Here is a 16,655-nt window from a genome sequence, read left to right as displayed (position 1 = left end):
TCTTTCCCTCTTAGATATCCAGTAGCCCAGCTTCTGGGGTTGGGGCGTGGGATGGAAGGTACTCAAAATCTTGTCCCATAACTCTGGGGATTAGGACACTCAGCTGGGATATAAGAAGTGTGGGTCCAAATGTCCTGAGACTAATGGGGTCTAGAAACCAAGTGCCCATTATCCTTGGTGACTTCTCTAATAGCTATGTTATTTTAGGAGGAGAAGTAACGTCTTTGGTAGGTAAATGCAGTTGGCCTCATAGCTGTCTATCTGTCCAGGTCACAGGCCTGCTAAGATGCATATGCATCATACAGTGAGGGGAAAGTAGCATTCTGACCAGACAGAGCTTAAAATTTTCCATTGAAGGATCCATGCCTCTCTTCGGTAAACAGCAATCTGTTTCAGAGCTGTCTAAGTGCTGCCCACTGAAATGAACAGGAGAGATGCATGGCTCTGTGGAAAAGTAGAATGTTCTTCCAGGCCATATAATTTTGCTGGCAGCTATGCAGTTGACATTTAGTGGGTGAACTAGAATTTATCCTTCTGCATGCTAAAAGTTGGCAGACTCAGACAAACTAGTGGAGGTATGAAGCTTTCTCTAACTTCCAGCAATTTCAGTCTAGCATGCACCTTAGTAAAAATCATTCAGACCATCAACCAAAGAGAACAAGTAATTTACACTTCTCACTTTTAATGAAAATTACAACACACTCATCTTATTTATTTTGCAAAAAACTGAAAGAACAATTATTCCTTGCATTAGTCAGTTTTATATAAAATACTTTACGTATAAATATTTACACAGCTGGCTGGCACTGGTAATGCGTCATTATGATTTCTTATACCTTTGTGGCTTTGGACAAGTCTCTCAAATTCTCTTAATCAATTTCCTCATCTGTTTGTATGACTTTTTAGGATTACTCAATAGATTCTGCTAAATTTGGTAACTTATTTTAGTATTGCAGTGAACAACTTCTCATTAGCATACCTGATGTTTTGGGATTGTATTTTCAAATGGGCCCCAAACCAGCTTCCATTATGTACTTATAGAGCTAAGCATATACTTATAAATACTCAATTGCTCCCAGCATGCAGAATTTGGGACCTGTATGCTCAATTCTGGTTTATAGTGTTCACATACAAAGTCACTAGAATGTAGGATGAGAAACTAAAGGACTCATTTTATATACTGCAGATACCTGGGAATGAAATTATATGCTGCATCTTTTGTATAAATTTCCAAGCTGAGAGAGAGGCAGAAAAGATAAGCAGGCTCCAGAATGATTCTAGATTGCTCTGGTAGACAAAAAGGACACTCCTATAATTTAAGTAGCCTGAGCAGAGGCCAGGCGACATCTCTGAGTTTTTCAAAACTGCCTATGTGTGTTTTCCAGAATTGCTAAAGTATTAATGGCCTACAACAATCAAATACAGGCAGTCCTCGACTTACAATGTTTCGAGTTAAAATGTTTTGCACTTACAATGTTTATAAATTGATGCCCCTTTTCAACTTTATGATGTCAGTTTCAACTTACAACACTTGATCCGATGTGACGCCACACCAGCGAACAAGTTTGCTGCGTCGCCCATCTCCCTGGAGAACATCTGTCCAAACTTCCTTGGACACTTTCTTTAAGAAAGCAGACAAGACTCCAGAGAAACCTGCAGCCAAGACTCCTGAGAAGACTCCAGCCAAGAACCCTTCAAAAAGTCCAACCAAGAGCCTTTCAAAAAGTCCAGGAAAGTCAACTCAAAGAAGTCCTTCCAAATCAATATGATTGCTATTTACAATATAAATACATTGATGTAGCTATATTATTCATCTATAATTGATCGAGTACAAAATTCTGGGGTATTTCTGGTGAAAATAGGGTATCAGGCCTTGATTCAGGAACCAATCCCCCATTTATAACATTGTTTCTTATGAGAAAATTGGTTCCAAGTTACAACATTTCGACTTAAGACATGTTTTTCAGGAACCAATTGTGTCGTAGGTCTGAGGACTGCCTGTATTAGCATGCTCCAACATCAGGACTTCTAAAGGAGTCTTCCTAGCATAGCTGTAGTCAGCCTTGCACAATATCTGTACTGGGAAAACTTTTGCTGACTGGAGCAGGTTCGTAGTACTTCAGGGGACAGGATAAGATTTTAAAAAGGAGCATCTGGAGAAATGGTCTGAAATAAATAGAATGCAATTAAAAAAATAGAATGCAAAATAGAATGCAGTTCAAAGTACTACATTCAGCTTCACAAATATATGGTGAATGGCTGGCTAGGCAGCAGCTATGCAGAAAGGACATGAGGCTTATCACAAACTGCACATGAACAATGCCATGCTATTAAGAAAAAGCAACTACCACACTGGGATGTATAAACAGGAGTGACGTATGTAAGATACAGAAAGTAATTCTTCTACTGGTAAGGCCTCAACTGGAGTATTATGTTCAAGTTTGGGCACTACATTTCAACAAAGATGTGGACCAGATGGAGAGATTTCAGAAGAGAGCAAATGAAATGATCAGAGGTTTAGGAGACTTGACCTATGAGGAAAAATTGAAAGAATTAGGTTTTAGTTTAGAAATGAGAAGACTGAGCACAGATAGTCATTTTCAATAGGCCTGTGTGAAGCAGCTAGTATTCGCTTTGGATTCAGATTTGGCCAATTCAGGAAACAGTGATTCGATTCAGTGATTCGAATCACTGTCCCTAATTGATTCAGGTGAATCTAAATCAGAGATTCAGCTGCTGCTGAATCAGACGAATTTCTGAATTGGTCCCATCCCTCGCCCCCTCTCAATGGCTGCCCCGCACGGCCCCAGCTCCTGGCTCTTTGGAAAAAAAGCCCCCCCATTCAATGGTTCCTGACCCCCACTGCCACACACCATGTGGGGTAGTTCTGTCATGACCCCCCTGACCCCTGCCCGCACTCTCCCAGGCCCCTCCATGGCTGCCCCACCTGTCCCAGCTCCTGGCCCTTTAAAAAACAAACAAACAAAACCCCCTGGACTCATTGGCTCCTGCCTGGTGGGGCTGTGTGTGTGTGTGTGTGTGCGCTATCCCTACTGCCCCCCACTCCCTCATGCTACATGGTGGGGCTCTTCCACAAGCTCACAGAAGATCCAAGGCCTCTGCAGCAGCTGGTGAGTACGGGGGTTTGTTTTTTTGTTTTTTTTGTCGGGGGACACTCAGGAGGGCTGGGGTAGCAGGCAGGGGATGGGGCCTGGTAGGGGTCCCCCCATGCTCCCTTCTCCCTTCCTCCAGCACCCCCTCCCCCACCCCCTACTTACCAGCATGGAGTCCAGGTCCAGCTCCTTGCTGCAGTGAACGGGGACTGCCCGAATTGCCGAAGCTCTCCGAATCCTTTCCAAATCGATTCGGAGAGCTTTGAATCAATTTGGACCTTTTAATTAGCCCTGATTTGATTTGGATTTGGAGATTCAGCCACTGAATTGGGCTGAATCTCCTATGAATCGAATCAGCACCTGAAGCTTCACATCGCCCTAGTCTTCAAATATGTAATGGTTACTGCAAAGAGGAACTATGATCCATCTGTCTACTGGAGACAGGACAAAAAGAAATGGAATTAAATTGGAACAAGGAAATTTTAGGTTAGACATCACAAAAAGCTTTATAACTATAAGGCTAGTTCAGCAAGGGAGTAGATTACCTTGAGAGGCTGTCAAATCTCTATCACTGGAAGTTTTTAAGAGCAGACTGTCAGTCATGGTTTAGGGGTACTTGAGTTTATCTTGGCACAGGGGAGTAAACTAAGTATTAATGTCCCTTCCAGTCCTTTTTTAAAATATGCTTCTGTTAGTGGTGAACAGATAGCTTCATGTAGGGGGGGAAATGAAAGTTGAGTCATCTTATGCTCATAGTGTTTAAACAAGCCTTTTTTGCTTAATTATGTAATTATTGCAGGCTGCAGGAAATTCCAGAATTTGCTGCTGTAAATCTATAACTGTATCATGATTGTTTATTGTTCATATTCATACAATATACAAATCTCCCAGTGTTGCTTCTTGTGAACTTTCTTCCTTTTTGTATTCTTGTGACAAGGTATTTCACAGAACTCACAGATTTCATTGAAATCTGACAGATCTGTACCATGAGCACTTCTGCTGTGGCCTCAAACTTGAGATCTCTGAGCTACCAATCAGGTGTGTCAGTACCCCAGCCTACACTTGCTAACTGAATAGTTGTGTAATTTCTGTAAATAATCTCATGCACAAAGCAACGCAAAATAAGATATAGTCTGTAGGATGAATAAATTTGTTCAGACATCCCTTCTGACATTAATAAAAGCTGGGCTGATGACAGGTGCCAAAGCATAGACATCCGTAGTGCCAACTTCCCTGTACCATTCTGTCTCATTTGACATGTTGGGGACATTTCTAGCAAAGCACTGCAGTTTTTCCTTCACATTTTTTAGGGGCGTCTCTGCTGATACCAGCAGGAGGAGCCAGTTCATATCAGTTACAGTTGTAGTTCTCTCATTGGAGCACCTGTCCATTGAACAACTTATTTCACATGGGCCACTGAAGCCTGATCAGAAAGGATTTCTTATTTAATTTAATTTAATTTAGAATTAATTCTATCTATGGACAGACTTACAAAATTCATGTGATCAGGGCTTTCTAAGATGAGACTGCTACACTTTCCAATACTGTAGTAACATATTTATTTTAATAGTTTTCTGGGCTGAGCTATAACATTCACCCTGCAAAATGTTCTTCTCAGGGGAAACATTCAGTTCTTCTCGGGAAACTTTCAGTTTCTTCCACCTTCACTTGTGATCTGTCTCAGCGTTTGTTTAGCAACCAATCCAGGAACTGGCTTTCACAATATTAACCACATCTTCCTTCTCTCTGTCATATTTATAAGCTTTAGGGCCAGAAAAGAAGTAAATGAATCCTTAAAAAAAAAGGAAATACTGGTTATAGAAACTAACTTTTTGTAATTTCCCTCTTGCAATACAATACTGTACATGTCTTAATAGATGTGTATCAGACTGTTTGACTCACTTTTTGACAGTTGTTTGAATTTCAGGGTATATAAGTAGGAGATTACAGAGGCATTTAAAATACCAACTATTTGTGGGGATTCTCTTTTTTTATGAAGAATTAAAGCAGTCACTGTGACATGATGATGTGTGACTAATAGCACCTTTAGACCTTGAGTTTTCTAAAATGACAGACTCAAAATCAAGTAGTGTTTTTATTGGTTATTTCTATAAGTCCAGAAGATCCATCAGGATTGGGCCCTGAAGGTTAGGGACAGACATTACACATAAACTGGTTTAAGTGATCAGAAATGGATTTAAACCTGTAACAGAACAGATGTTTAGTGCATGTAAACCAGTTTCAAAATGGCTGAAACCGGTTTGAGATAAACCTGGTTTAATGTAGTATCAGACTTAACTGATTTGGCTCAAACTGGTTTATGCTATGTTTGTCCCAGACCCTTTGCTGGTTTAAGATAAACCAGACTCCCCTAGCATTCTGGCATACTCTCTGGGCTGGGTGGGGCTCTTTGCTCCACAGCAGGGCTGGCTCCTCCCTTCTGCTCCCTGGTTGCAGCTCCGGCAGAGACTGCAAGCTGCTCCCCCGGCTCCTCCTCACCACTCCCTGCTAAGCAGGACTTCCCCCCTCCCCCCTGCCTTGATGAGAGGTGTCTGTGTATTAGCTAGCAGACCACATGCTGGCTATGGTCTGTGCTGAGTCAACAGGTAGAATCAACAGGCAGAATCAACAGGTAGCTGGTAATGTCCCTCTGTTATTTTCTTAATGGAGTGATAAACAGTGAGTTAGGGGTGATAAACACTATGCTATCAATTCCCTGATGGGCTAATCAGAGCATCCTTCTGGGGTTTGGCCATGCCCCCCTCAGCCCAGTACTGTGGAAGGGAAGGGAGGGTTGCTCTAGTGCCCCCACCCCAGCTTCTAGCCTAAGCCACTGCAGGCACATGTGTGCATGCCTGGGATGTCTGTGCAGTTACAAAGTGATTTATACTAGCCAGGTTAGACTAACTTGCAAAGATTGAATCAATTCAGGCTCAGGCTTTTTGAATGTCTGTCCCTAGCCCAGGAGAGTTGGATATTTTCATGTGCCAGAGCACAAGATAGGCCAGAGCATGGAGTATGTCTACATGTCAGTCCCTGCTGTGGCTGCAGTGTAGTGTGGGACACCTGACCCAGCTTTAAACTAGTAGCCAGCAGCATGTTGTTCAGAGTGAGCCAACCACGTGAGAGTTTACTCTGCTGCTTAGGCAGGTTTTAAAGCTGTTACAGTGCAGCTAAACTACTATCAGTACCAAAAGTAGATAGTTTAAACTTAACTGGGTATATTGGCATGGCACTGCACTAAAAGGCATTATAGTAAAACCACCAGTACATTTTGTCTTTGTTATTAGGAAGAGTTTTGCAATAATCAGCAGACATAACTCCTAGATACAGTTCCTATTATGACTCAGTGCTGAAGCAATTAATTGTGGCCTAGAAGGCATAATGAGATATGAGTCTGTTTGACTGGACATGGACATATAAGCTTCTTAGTAATGCTTAGCATAAATAGCTTATTGGATGTACCTTATAGTTGTTGTTATATATTTGTTTTGTCATTGCATTGGTTGTTCTCTGTCTCTTTCAAGCTCTTTACATGAGCAAATGTCTATTAATAAATTACATGTTGATAAAACATTACTTTATTTTCTGCTGCCAATGGGTTACTTGTGTAAGGGCCTGGCATTTGACAGTTTTACATTTCAGCACTATTGTGCCTACAGACCATGTCAACATAACCAAGCTAGCTTGCCTGAGAAGCTGAGTAAACATTGTAATAGTTAGCTCATACAAAGGTTTGTGCTGTCATGGATGCGCTTAGTACCTTAGCTAGTTTAAAACCAGTTAATCTCTGTCTAGACAAGCTGCAGTCACTGCAGTGTAACCTTACCATTGGGACTGAATCTGTGACTTTTAACTGTAAAGCACTGACCTTTAAATTAGGGTCAAACTCCATTTGCTATGACCAGTAGTAGGATGTTGTCTTCAACATAGATCAGCTACTTTGTGCATATTGCAATTACTCTAACAATGAAGCCAAACATAAATTATGGTATTTTGGGTTAGAACTCTACTCCTTGCACTTCTGATTTGTAGAGTTTACCTCGTTTTGTTTCTGAATAGTCTCTTTTTTTATTTGAATTCAAAGAAGGTTCAGCTTAACTTCAATTAACATAGATACATGATATGATAAAGATACCTAAGATGTCACAGTTCTTTTACTTCCACATTTTTCTAAGAGAAAATTTAAGAGGGAACACTAAAAGATTTCAGAATATATAAAAAACTAAATTAAAAAGCTCATTTAAAATGAATATCATATCCTAGGGTTTGTTATTAATACAATGCTATAATGGATCTTCAGAGTATCTTTAAGTTATGCACTTTTAGATCAGTGGAAGATCTGGGCATATGTTCTTTACCCCCACTGGCGTACACCAGAATGATCTCTGAAGTGCTCTCTAAGGAGTGATTGACAGGCTTGTGTCCATTTTCTGTGTGTGTGAGTGGATCTATAGATAAATACTCACCATTCACTTCCACTGCTGCATCTATTTTGCCTTTGATTCCTGTGAACTCTTCATCAACACCCTTTGGATAATCTTTTTCCATCCTCATTTTTGCTTCATCATAGCTTTAGGAGAGAAGAATATCACAGTTCATCAATAAAGGCAACTGTATGAATAGAGTAATATAACCTCTGTCTTCTCTGAAGATTAAAAATGTCCCTGGAATGGTAGGCAGACAAGGTTCTTTGGGTAAATGTGATATTTTCTAGTAGACCAACTATCTAAAAGATATCACATTTACCCAAAGAACCTTGTCTGCCTATGTCCTTTGACCATTGGTTCCCAACCTCAGGGCGTGACCCAAATCAGGGTTGTGGGAGGTCCTCAGTAGGGTCATGAAGGGCCCGCACACGCACACATATGCACACTCATGTGTGTGGCCCAGGAGCAGGGGGCGGGTGGGGTGGGGCTGCTGCGCACAAAGGGGGCAATGGCAGCTCCCCCACCCCCAAGCTGCTGCCACCACTGTACTCTGCTCCTAGCAGCCCCCACGGTGTTGGGTCAGGAGGTCCTGCTGGTGGTCAGTTTAGGTTCACAGCAAAAAAAGGTTGGGAGCCACTGCCTTAGACCAACACAGCTACAACCAACACCCTGGAATGGTAGTTACCTTTCATTGTAAATCCTATAGAGAGGTAGATGGTACATTTTAATCATAGCCCTGAACATGGGGGAGCCTGCTTCAGATCTTTCTTGGGTGCTGCTTACTTCCTGACAGTAATATGGCTAGCTGTCTTGGACAGGACATGGAGAAAGATAGGGCCATAACTCTGCTTACTCCCTACCAAATCTCCATAGGAAGAAAACCATGTCTTCGGATGTATTCACTGCACTCCATTCGGTCCCTGGGATCCAGCTAGCTCTAACACAGCCACCAAGTTCGCATAAGGGAACCTTTATTTCTCCCTTATAGAATTGCATCAGGCCTACTCAGTCTTACTGGATTGTGTTGCTGATGTACTGCAGCCTCTGTCTATTGCCTTTGGTATAAGTGATCAGGCTGTACAAGACTGTACAATTACACTCATAAATGAGGGGCACTCAACACTTGACCTGGGGCCAAGGTCCAGCCCTTGATTCCATGTCTTTGAGCTGAGGGGGCTCCTGAGCTGGATCTGAAAATTTGGTGGCTGGAGAGCAGTAGTACCGCTCCCCGGCTGCTGAATTTCCAGCCCCATGAGAGATCTATGTTTTGGATAGCATGTCCTTTTGTGCTGGATCAAGAGTGCAGAGCAGCATGGTGCCTCATCCTAGCACATGGGGTTGGACGGGGGTCATTTGTGGCCCCAGGGCCCACCTTCTCCCTTCTGTTCCATTGCAATCCCTAAGGTCAGTCAAGAGCAACATCCTGCAAGTATTATCATTGTACTGAGTTTATGTGCTGTTCTCAGCAGTCAATTCTTAGCTCTCTTCCACTTGTTGTCTGTGAAAGCCTAAGTCTGGTCATCTTCTAGAAGCATTGTAAGACCTTTACATTTGGGCAGGCCTTCAGCCTTCAGGGTCACATTTTGGGGCATTGCCTGGGGAGCTTGTCTATCACACACACAGAGATGCACTTACACATACACACACACCCTTTATAATTTATCTGTTTTTTATTGTAAGCCACCTTGAGCTTCTTTTGGTGAGAATGGCATGTACATCTAATAAATAAACAAATGAGTAAGACAAAATAATTTAAGGGGATGCTACATTTCTATTAATGATTTAAAGAAGTTGAAAAAAACAACTGATCAAATTATTTTAGCAAGGCCAAATTCAGGACAGCAAATACTCCAGGGAACATAACCTAACTGCTGACTTACTGGGTAGTTTTAGGACAACTGAAGATATACAAGGACTGGTAAAAAATGTATATATCAAGTCCATTGCTCTGAGATCTATGTCTTATTCTCATGTCAGTGGGCATGTCTACATGAGACGCTATGTCACCATAGCAATGAGCTATGGCAATGTAGCTTGTTGCTACATCACCATAGCATTGGCAGGCACTAACAATGATGCCGCTGCTACAGTACAGTAGCAATGAGCTACTGTGCAGTAGCTGGGCAGTTATTTTGTACTTGCTACATAGTCAGGGGTACATGTAGATGTGCCCAGTGAAAGGGAAAGTCAGTTCTGGTGTTATTTATAAGCATTTAGATGCCATTGTTAACCAGTCGCTTCCATGGGAACCCAGGTGTCAGAGGGACTATGTAAAGGATTACACTTATTCATAGATTCATAGATTGTTAGGGGCTGGAAGGGAACTTGCAGATCACTGGGTCCAGCCACCCACTCTGGGCAGGAAGACAACTGGGATTAGGTGACCCCAGCAAGGTGACTGTCCAGTCTCTTGACAACCACCATTGTAGGTGACTGCACCACTTCTGGAGGGAGTTTATTCCAAAGTCTGGACACCCTGACTATGAAAGAGTTTTTCCTGGTATTAAGCCTGAAGCAGCCTTCCAGGACTTTTTATTCATTGGTCCTGGTCTTCCCCGGGGGTGCCCTAGTGAACAGTTATTCACCGAACTCCTGATGCACTCCTCTGATATTGCAGTAAGCCACTATCAAGTCGTCTCTCAACCTTCTCATCTTTATGCTAAAGAGGCCAAGGTCCCTCAGCCTTTCTTCATATGGCTTGCCTTGCAAGTCCATGATCATATGGGTGGCTCTTTTCCGGACCCTCTCAAGTTTTTCCACATCCTTATTGAAGTGCGGCACCCAGAACTGGACTCAGTACTCAAACTAAGGTCTCACCAGGGCTGAGTACAGCAGGAGTATCACTTCCTTAGTTTTATACGAGATGCATCGGTTGATGTATGCCAGTGGGTTTTTTGCCCTGCTGACCACCACTTTGCACTTATGGCTTATATTTGTCAATCATTACCCCTAGGTCCCTTTCAGCTATGGTGCAAGTTAAGATGTCACTACCGAGCCTGTATGTACGTTAAGGGTTGTTTGCCCCCAGATGGAGCAACTTACACTTGGAAGTATTAAAATTCATCTGGTTCTAGTCTATCCAACTCTTGAACCTGTCCAGGTCTGCCTGTATCTGCAATTATGCAGACATTATGAAAAATGTCTATAAACATAATCTAGGAAAACACTGCTAATTGCTTTTTATTTGTATGATCTGCCCAAAATTGAACCCTAACTTACTGCATTATCCTTGAACTTAAGAAAAGTACACATGCCTTAGCACAACAAGGTCTAATGGCTTTAATACTCCCTTCACAGATGTGCTTGTGGCTTGTTGGGAATGAAGCAATATGGTTGCTTATTGGTTTGGGCAACTGTGAAAATAAATATTACACCCACTCTTTGTCTTTTCTATTATCTATTTGAATAGTGTGGACTGAGTTTAAATTAGGCTATCTGAAAATCTGCTAAAAGATTGTTTTGGTCAAAAGCAATTCTTTGGATACATTTTTTTTAGAACATGAACATTTTCATGGAGATTTTTGGGAGAAATTTCCTATTTTTGTGAAGGAAAAAGAAAAAAATAAAAAGTTTTAGTTTCCAGTTTCTGTTGTTTTCCTCCCTTCATATAATCTATTAAAAAATTTCCTTTGCTTTTTGAGCAGCCAACTTGAAAAAAAAGGGGCAAAAAGAGGTAAAAACTTTCAAAACTGAAAGTTGAACTATATTAATGTTTATGTTGACAGCCAATGTAGATATATGGTTCTCACTCATAAATAGAATACATTCCTGATGGCACTGACTCAGTGAACATATTTGACTGAAATTTTCTGCTAGGGTTTCTTCATTGCACATGGTACCAAAAAGTAGCAAGTAACAAGCACTAACTTGTAAATGCCAATGGAAATATTAGCATAATAGTAATTATCCATGTAGCACCATGAAGTAATCTATAGAGGTAGACAGCGGCCATGAGTAGCCCTTTAGGCAACTGGTGTCCTGGAACTTGGATGGGGCCAGGAGGGTCCATTGCATACATAAAGGCAACATTGGAAGCAGCAGGATCCAGGAGAGAGACTTGCCAGTCAAAACAAAGGCTCACTTTGCGACCGTGGGGCAGCCTTTCTTTTTTTGTAATCAAAGTACTCCAACAAAGGCATGGCAGACGAGAAAAGAGGAAGGGTACCTTAGGAGCCAGAGTAGGGAAGGAGCCATGTGGCAAAAGGGTTTTATGGCCACCCCTTGGGGGGGGGGGGGGGGGTGTTCAATCCCATCACACTAACCTATTAGTAGAGCTACACATTCAACCCTGACATACTCACAAGACATAACACCCTAACATGGCACAGTTAAAGCAGGGAGACAATGGTGGCTAGTGTCCTGCTGCTATCGGGATTGTTGAATATACACTTGAGATCCAAGGGAGAGGGCCATGCCCCCTGCTTTAGAGGAAGGCAAAACTCCCCACAGTCCATACCAATCTGATCACAAGGTCAAATCTCTTCTTGACTCCAAAATGATAATCAGTCTGATACTGAGTGGAGGGACCAGACCCTCTAGCTAGAAAACTCTGGATTTAAGGTCCAACAGGAGCACTGGCACATCCCAGTCACAATCCTCATGGCTTGGCTGAAACCAACTCCCAATGCTTCTGTGGAAGGAACCCTGCTCCCCACCCCTCCCTCTGGGTCCTTCCCTGACACATGTAGCAGCAGGAGGGGGGGAAAAATTCCTTCCTGGCCCCATATGGTAACTAGCAAAGTCCACAAGCATGGGAAATACCCAATAAACATCATAGGTTAGCTACTCCTGGATCATTCCTGACCAATACTTATCCAAACCCTTTCTTGAAAACCTCCCATGATGGAGAGTTGACAACCTCCCTAGGCCGTCTATTCCACTGCCTCACTGCTCTAACAGTGCAGAAGTTTTTTTCCTAATATCCAATCTAAACCTACTTTGCTGCAAATTTAAGCCACTGATCCATGTCTTACTCTGCAGTAAAAGAGAAAAGGTATTTTCCCTCTTTTTTACTCTTCAGATATTTGAAGGCTGCTATCCTATTTCCTCTTAAGCACCTTTTCTGCAAGCTGAACAGTCCTATTTACTTTAACCTCTCCAGGTATGACTTGCCTTTGAAGACCTTTATTAGTTTTGTCACTTGCCTCTGCACCCTTTTTAACTTCTCCATGTCCTCAATGTTCTTTTTGACACAAATAGGATTAAAGTGTTTTCATTTGTATCTCCTTTATCTTATTGGACAATAATATTGTTTCAGTTCTAAAATAACTGAAAATAAATTATTCACCTGTAATATTCATCTCCCACAAAGAAGAGTGTCTTCTTTTCATCATTTAGGTGGACAGCTGCATCAATGTGCTGTACTTTTCTTGAAAACCCAAAGTCTGAGATGGTTCGAGGAGATCCCTGCATTTGAAATCCTCGAGTTACCCAATAATGAGGACCTAAAAAAAATAGAGTATATTTCACTGGGACTGTCAGCTTCTCTGCAATATACTTGAGATCCAATTTGTCCATCTTAACTATAGAAAAAAAATCCCACTTAAATTAACAATACTGGTGCACCGCATGATTTGGGGAATGTCTCATGTAGGCCACATGACATCAGTATTTCAATGCCTTTATTGTCTGCTTGTTAGTCTTTAAGTGTACCTTAACATGTGGATAGTATCTTATGAGGTCCTAACTGTCTTGGGACATGGCTACCTGACAGATTGTCTTTTTCCCTCTGTCATAGTGTCACTACTGTTATCAGCAGAAGCACTCATACTGGATCCCCCTCACTGTAAAGGAGAAAGGAAAGCTGGCCGGACGTTTTCTGTGATGTCCTCTTGAGGAAGGACCAGAGGAAGGACACTTGATGCCTAAAAGCTTGTTCAGTATCTATCCCAACTATACAGTTGGGCGAATTAGAGATATCACACTAAACTCTTGCCACTTACACAGTTCCTGTAGCATCACAGCTACACCAACACTCCAATCCTTTCTAAAAGAGGTACTTTAGCTCAACTTTGTTGATGCAAGGATTATGGGTGAAATACAATGGCCTACATTATAGCAGGAAGTGAGACTGGGGGTTCCAATTGTCCCTTCTAGCATTTGTAGCTATTAAATAGTCTTGTAATCTTGGGGGCGGGAGGGTGTTGTTTTTTTAAATTTTACTCCTTTAAATCGCGAGGTTCTTTGAATAGATGTGATATCTTTTATTAGACCAACTGAATAGTTAGAAAAAAGTTCCACTTAGTTAGAAAAATATTCTGCTCAGTTGGTCTAATAACAAATATCACATCTACTCAAAGAACCTTGCCTGTCTATTTCTTTGGACCAACCCAGCTACAACCAAAAACCCAGTCTCTTTAAATAACATTCTTCTACTGAGGAGTAATTCTGGTATTCTGAGCTCTGCTTCTGCCTATCTTCATAGCAAGGTGAAGCAATTCAGACATAACCATTCAAGTCAGAATAAAGAAAACTTTGCTGTATTGCTGTAAATTAGCTAAGAACTAAACATTACATATGAAACCTTGTGACACAGAAAAAGTGGGGTGTTACTTACTTTCTCCTTAAGGTTATTAAGTATAACTCACACACATGGGTCTTTCTCTGCTATTAATGGTTCTTTGACTTAGACTACAGGATAGGTCTATATATTGCAAGACAATACCAGGCTGAGACATACCACTGCTGTGTTAGACTGACCATGCCTGCTCCTCACATACTAGCATTGTAGCACTGCTATTGTGGCACCGAACATGCACCAATAAGCTGTCTCTTAGTTTCCTCCAGCAGCTCTTTAGCTGAAGAAACTGCTGTCTGCAGGTTTGATGTAGCTGGTGATCAAAGGAAACACGTTCAACTTTCCAGAGGCTGGAAAGTTGGAGATTTTCCCTCCCTGAACTTTCTTATCCAAATTCATAAAGAAGATTGACCTTTAAAAAAATAAGCCACTCCTCTCTCAGCAACTTCATAAGCAGCATCCACATTTCCCATAAGCTGAGGAAAGGAGCCAGTGATAGTGTTTGGCCAGACGTTTGTTGTCAGCTGAGCCTGCCTCCTCCAGAAGAACCTATTTGTAACAAAGAAGAAAAAGTTGGAGAAGAAACATTTGAAATATTGCTTGGATTGCAGATAGCCCTGCTTTACCAAGAAGCACGCAGTAGTGTTTTCCAGCCAGCTGTAGTTCTTTTCCTCCTTAAAAAAAATCAGTCCTACCTCTCCATTAGCTAGATATGGGATGTTACAGTAATTAAAATGTTGTTTGGGACTGTGTAGTCTTTTGTAATCAAGTCACTCTTTGGCATTTATTGCCTTATGTATATTGGCTCCTTTCAAGAAATCTGCCCCTAGTGCTGAAGCAACTCCATCAGAATTCCCAAAGGGTGGAAACACTATCCAGATCACCTACGAGCATTTTGATCACAGTGGATGCATCTATACATGATATAACATCACCGTAGCAACCGCCGGCGAAAACCTTGATGCTGTAGCTCCTTTGCGATAGCAATGTGCTCCCTTGTTATATCACAGTGGTTCCCAATCTGTGGTATGTGTACCACCCACAGGCAACGTGTGGGGAGGGCACGGGGGGTGGGGGGCATGTGCCCCCCTGAGTTTGGCCCTTGCTGGCCAGGAGGTGGGGAACACGAGCTGGTACCCCCTGTGAGAAGCATCGGCAGCACTTTCAGTTCTCCCACCAGCACTTCCAGGGTCGGTGATTGGCCACTGGTGCCCTCTCCAGAGTCAGGAGGCACCAGTTGCACATGGTACCACCAGTAGTACGCAGACAACCTGTAAATGGTATACATTAACAGATTTATTATAATTACTTTATATGACAAAAATTTGCTGATGGTACTTAAGGGTGTATCATTTTAAATTAGTGCTGCACAATCTGACAGTGTTTGGGAACCGCTATTATAGCTATTGCTATAACACAACTCATTGCTATGGCAATGCAGGGGCTAAAAATAAATGTGTGCCACTGGCAGGCACAGTATGGGCTATTACAGTGCAGTAACAGTGGCACTAAAGGGGCATATGTAAACGTGCCCAGTGTTGTGAAGATTTACTCTGAATGCAGTGGGAGGACACCAGTGTCCTCTCTGTGCTACAGCTTCCATTGTTGGCATTTCTAGGCCAAGACTTGGAAGGGCCTGCATGGTATCCTTAGACATCACAGGATGCATTTAGTTGGATCCTGGTCCAGCAAAGCACACAAGCACATGCTTAATTTTGATGTGATATTAATGGCTTTCTTGAAGCAAATACAAGAGGTTTGCGCTCATGTAGTCCTTAGTTTGGCAGATAGAAAAGTACATTAAAGAGTATCAGTGAGTGCATCTACATGTAGAATTAATGTGACTGAATATACCCTGGCTCAATTTGAGCTGAAGTAAAGTAATTCTGACATCACCATCTACACATACATGTACATGCAGTACTTTACAGTGGTGTAGGATAGTGCCTGTGTCTGACCATCCTACATCAGAGTAAATTAATCTACTGCACACTAATTGTAGTGCATGTATAGACAGTAGTGTTTTACTGTGCATTAAATTAGTTTAATGCACTGTAAAGTGCATGAGTAGATGCATTGTGTTTATGTCAGTAGTTTCCATAAAGAATCCACTTTGTATGCTCTACAGCCACGTCTCTGTCTTCCTGTACCACGAGGAATACTTCACATGGGGGGTGGGAGGGGAAGTAGATTAATCTAAAGAACAGGAATTATTCTTTCAAAATGTAATGCATTATTGAGAAATTATATGTCTAGCACTCTTTTCTGGAAGAATGTAAATAGGGGATTTTTATTTCTAAGCAATTCTGGAGCACTGGTTTTTCAATCCTTGGACTGATGTGTTATGCTTGTCTCAAACAGGCAGCATCTACTGTCAAGAGATTTTCTTGAGTTATTCCCTACTTTCTTTGTGGCTTTGTGGCTTTCTGTAAGCCAGCTGTGAAATTGCAAGATGGTGCAACTGTTGTGCAAGCAGGCAATGTCTGTCTACTCAAGTTCTTCCCTAAAATCTTCTAAAGCCTTCTGTAAGTCCTCCAAACAAAAAACAATATCAAAATTAATATACAGGAAAGAGGATGGGTGGGGGAAGCAGAA

General features: G+C 41.9%; 1 protein-coding gene across 1 annotated transcript in view; it reads right to left on the bottom strand.

Moving 5' to 3' along the window:
• Nucleotides 1-4,804: 4,804 nt before the first annotated feature.
• Nucleotides 4,805-16,655, bottom strand: part of LOC102387406 (matrix metalloproteinase-20-like) — a 31,440-nt gene continuing 19,589 nt past the window's right edge. The window contains exons 7-10 of the mRNA XM_006038056.1: nucleotides 14,473-14,609; nucleotides 12,831-12,987; nucleotides 7,583-7,686; nucleotides 4,805-4,905 (exon numbers count right to left, since the gene is read on the bottom strand). Coding sequence (XP_006038118.1) covers nucleotides 4,805-4,905; nucleotides 7,583-7,686; nucleotides 12,831-12,987; nucleotides 14,473-14,609 — 499 coding nt within the window. The remainder of the gene's footprint in view (nucleotides 4,906-7,582; nucleotides 7,687-12,830; nucleotides 12,988-14,472; nucleotides 14,610-16,655) is intronic.

The sequence above is a fragment of the Alligator sinensis genome, unplaced genomic scaffold (assembly GCF_000455745.1).
Source record: "Alligator sinensis unplaced genomic scaffold, ASM45574v1 scaffold1802_1, whole genome shotgun sequence".
Classification (NCBI taxonomy): domain Eukaryota; kingdom Metazoa; phylum Chordata; order Crocodylia; family Alligatoridae; genus Alligator; species Alligator sinensis.
This window is presented reverse-complemented; position numbering and strand designations above follow the sequence as displayed.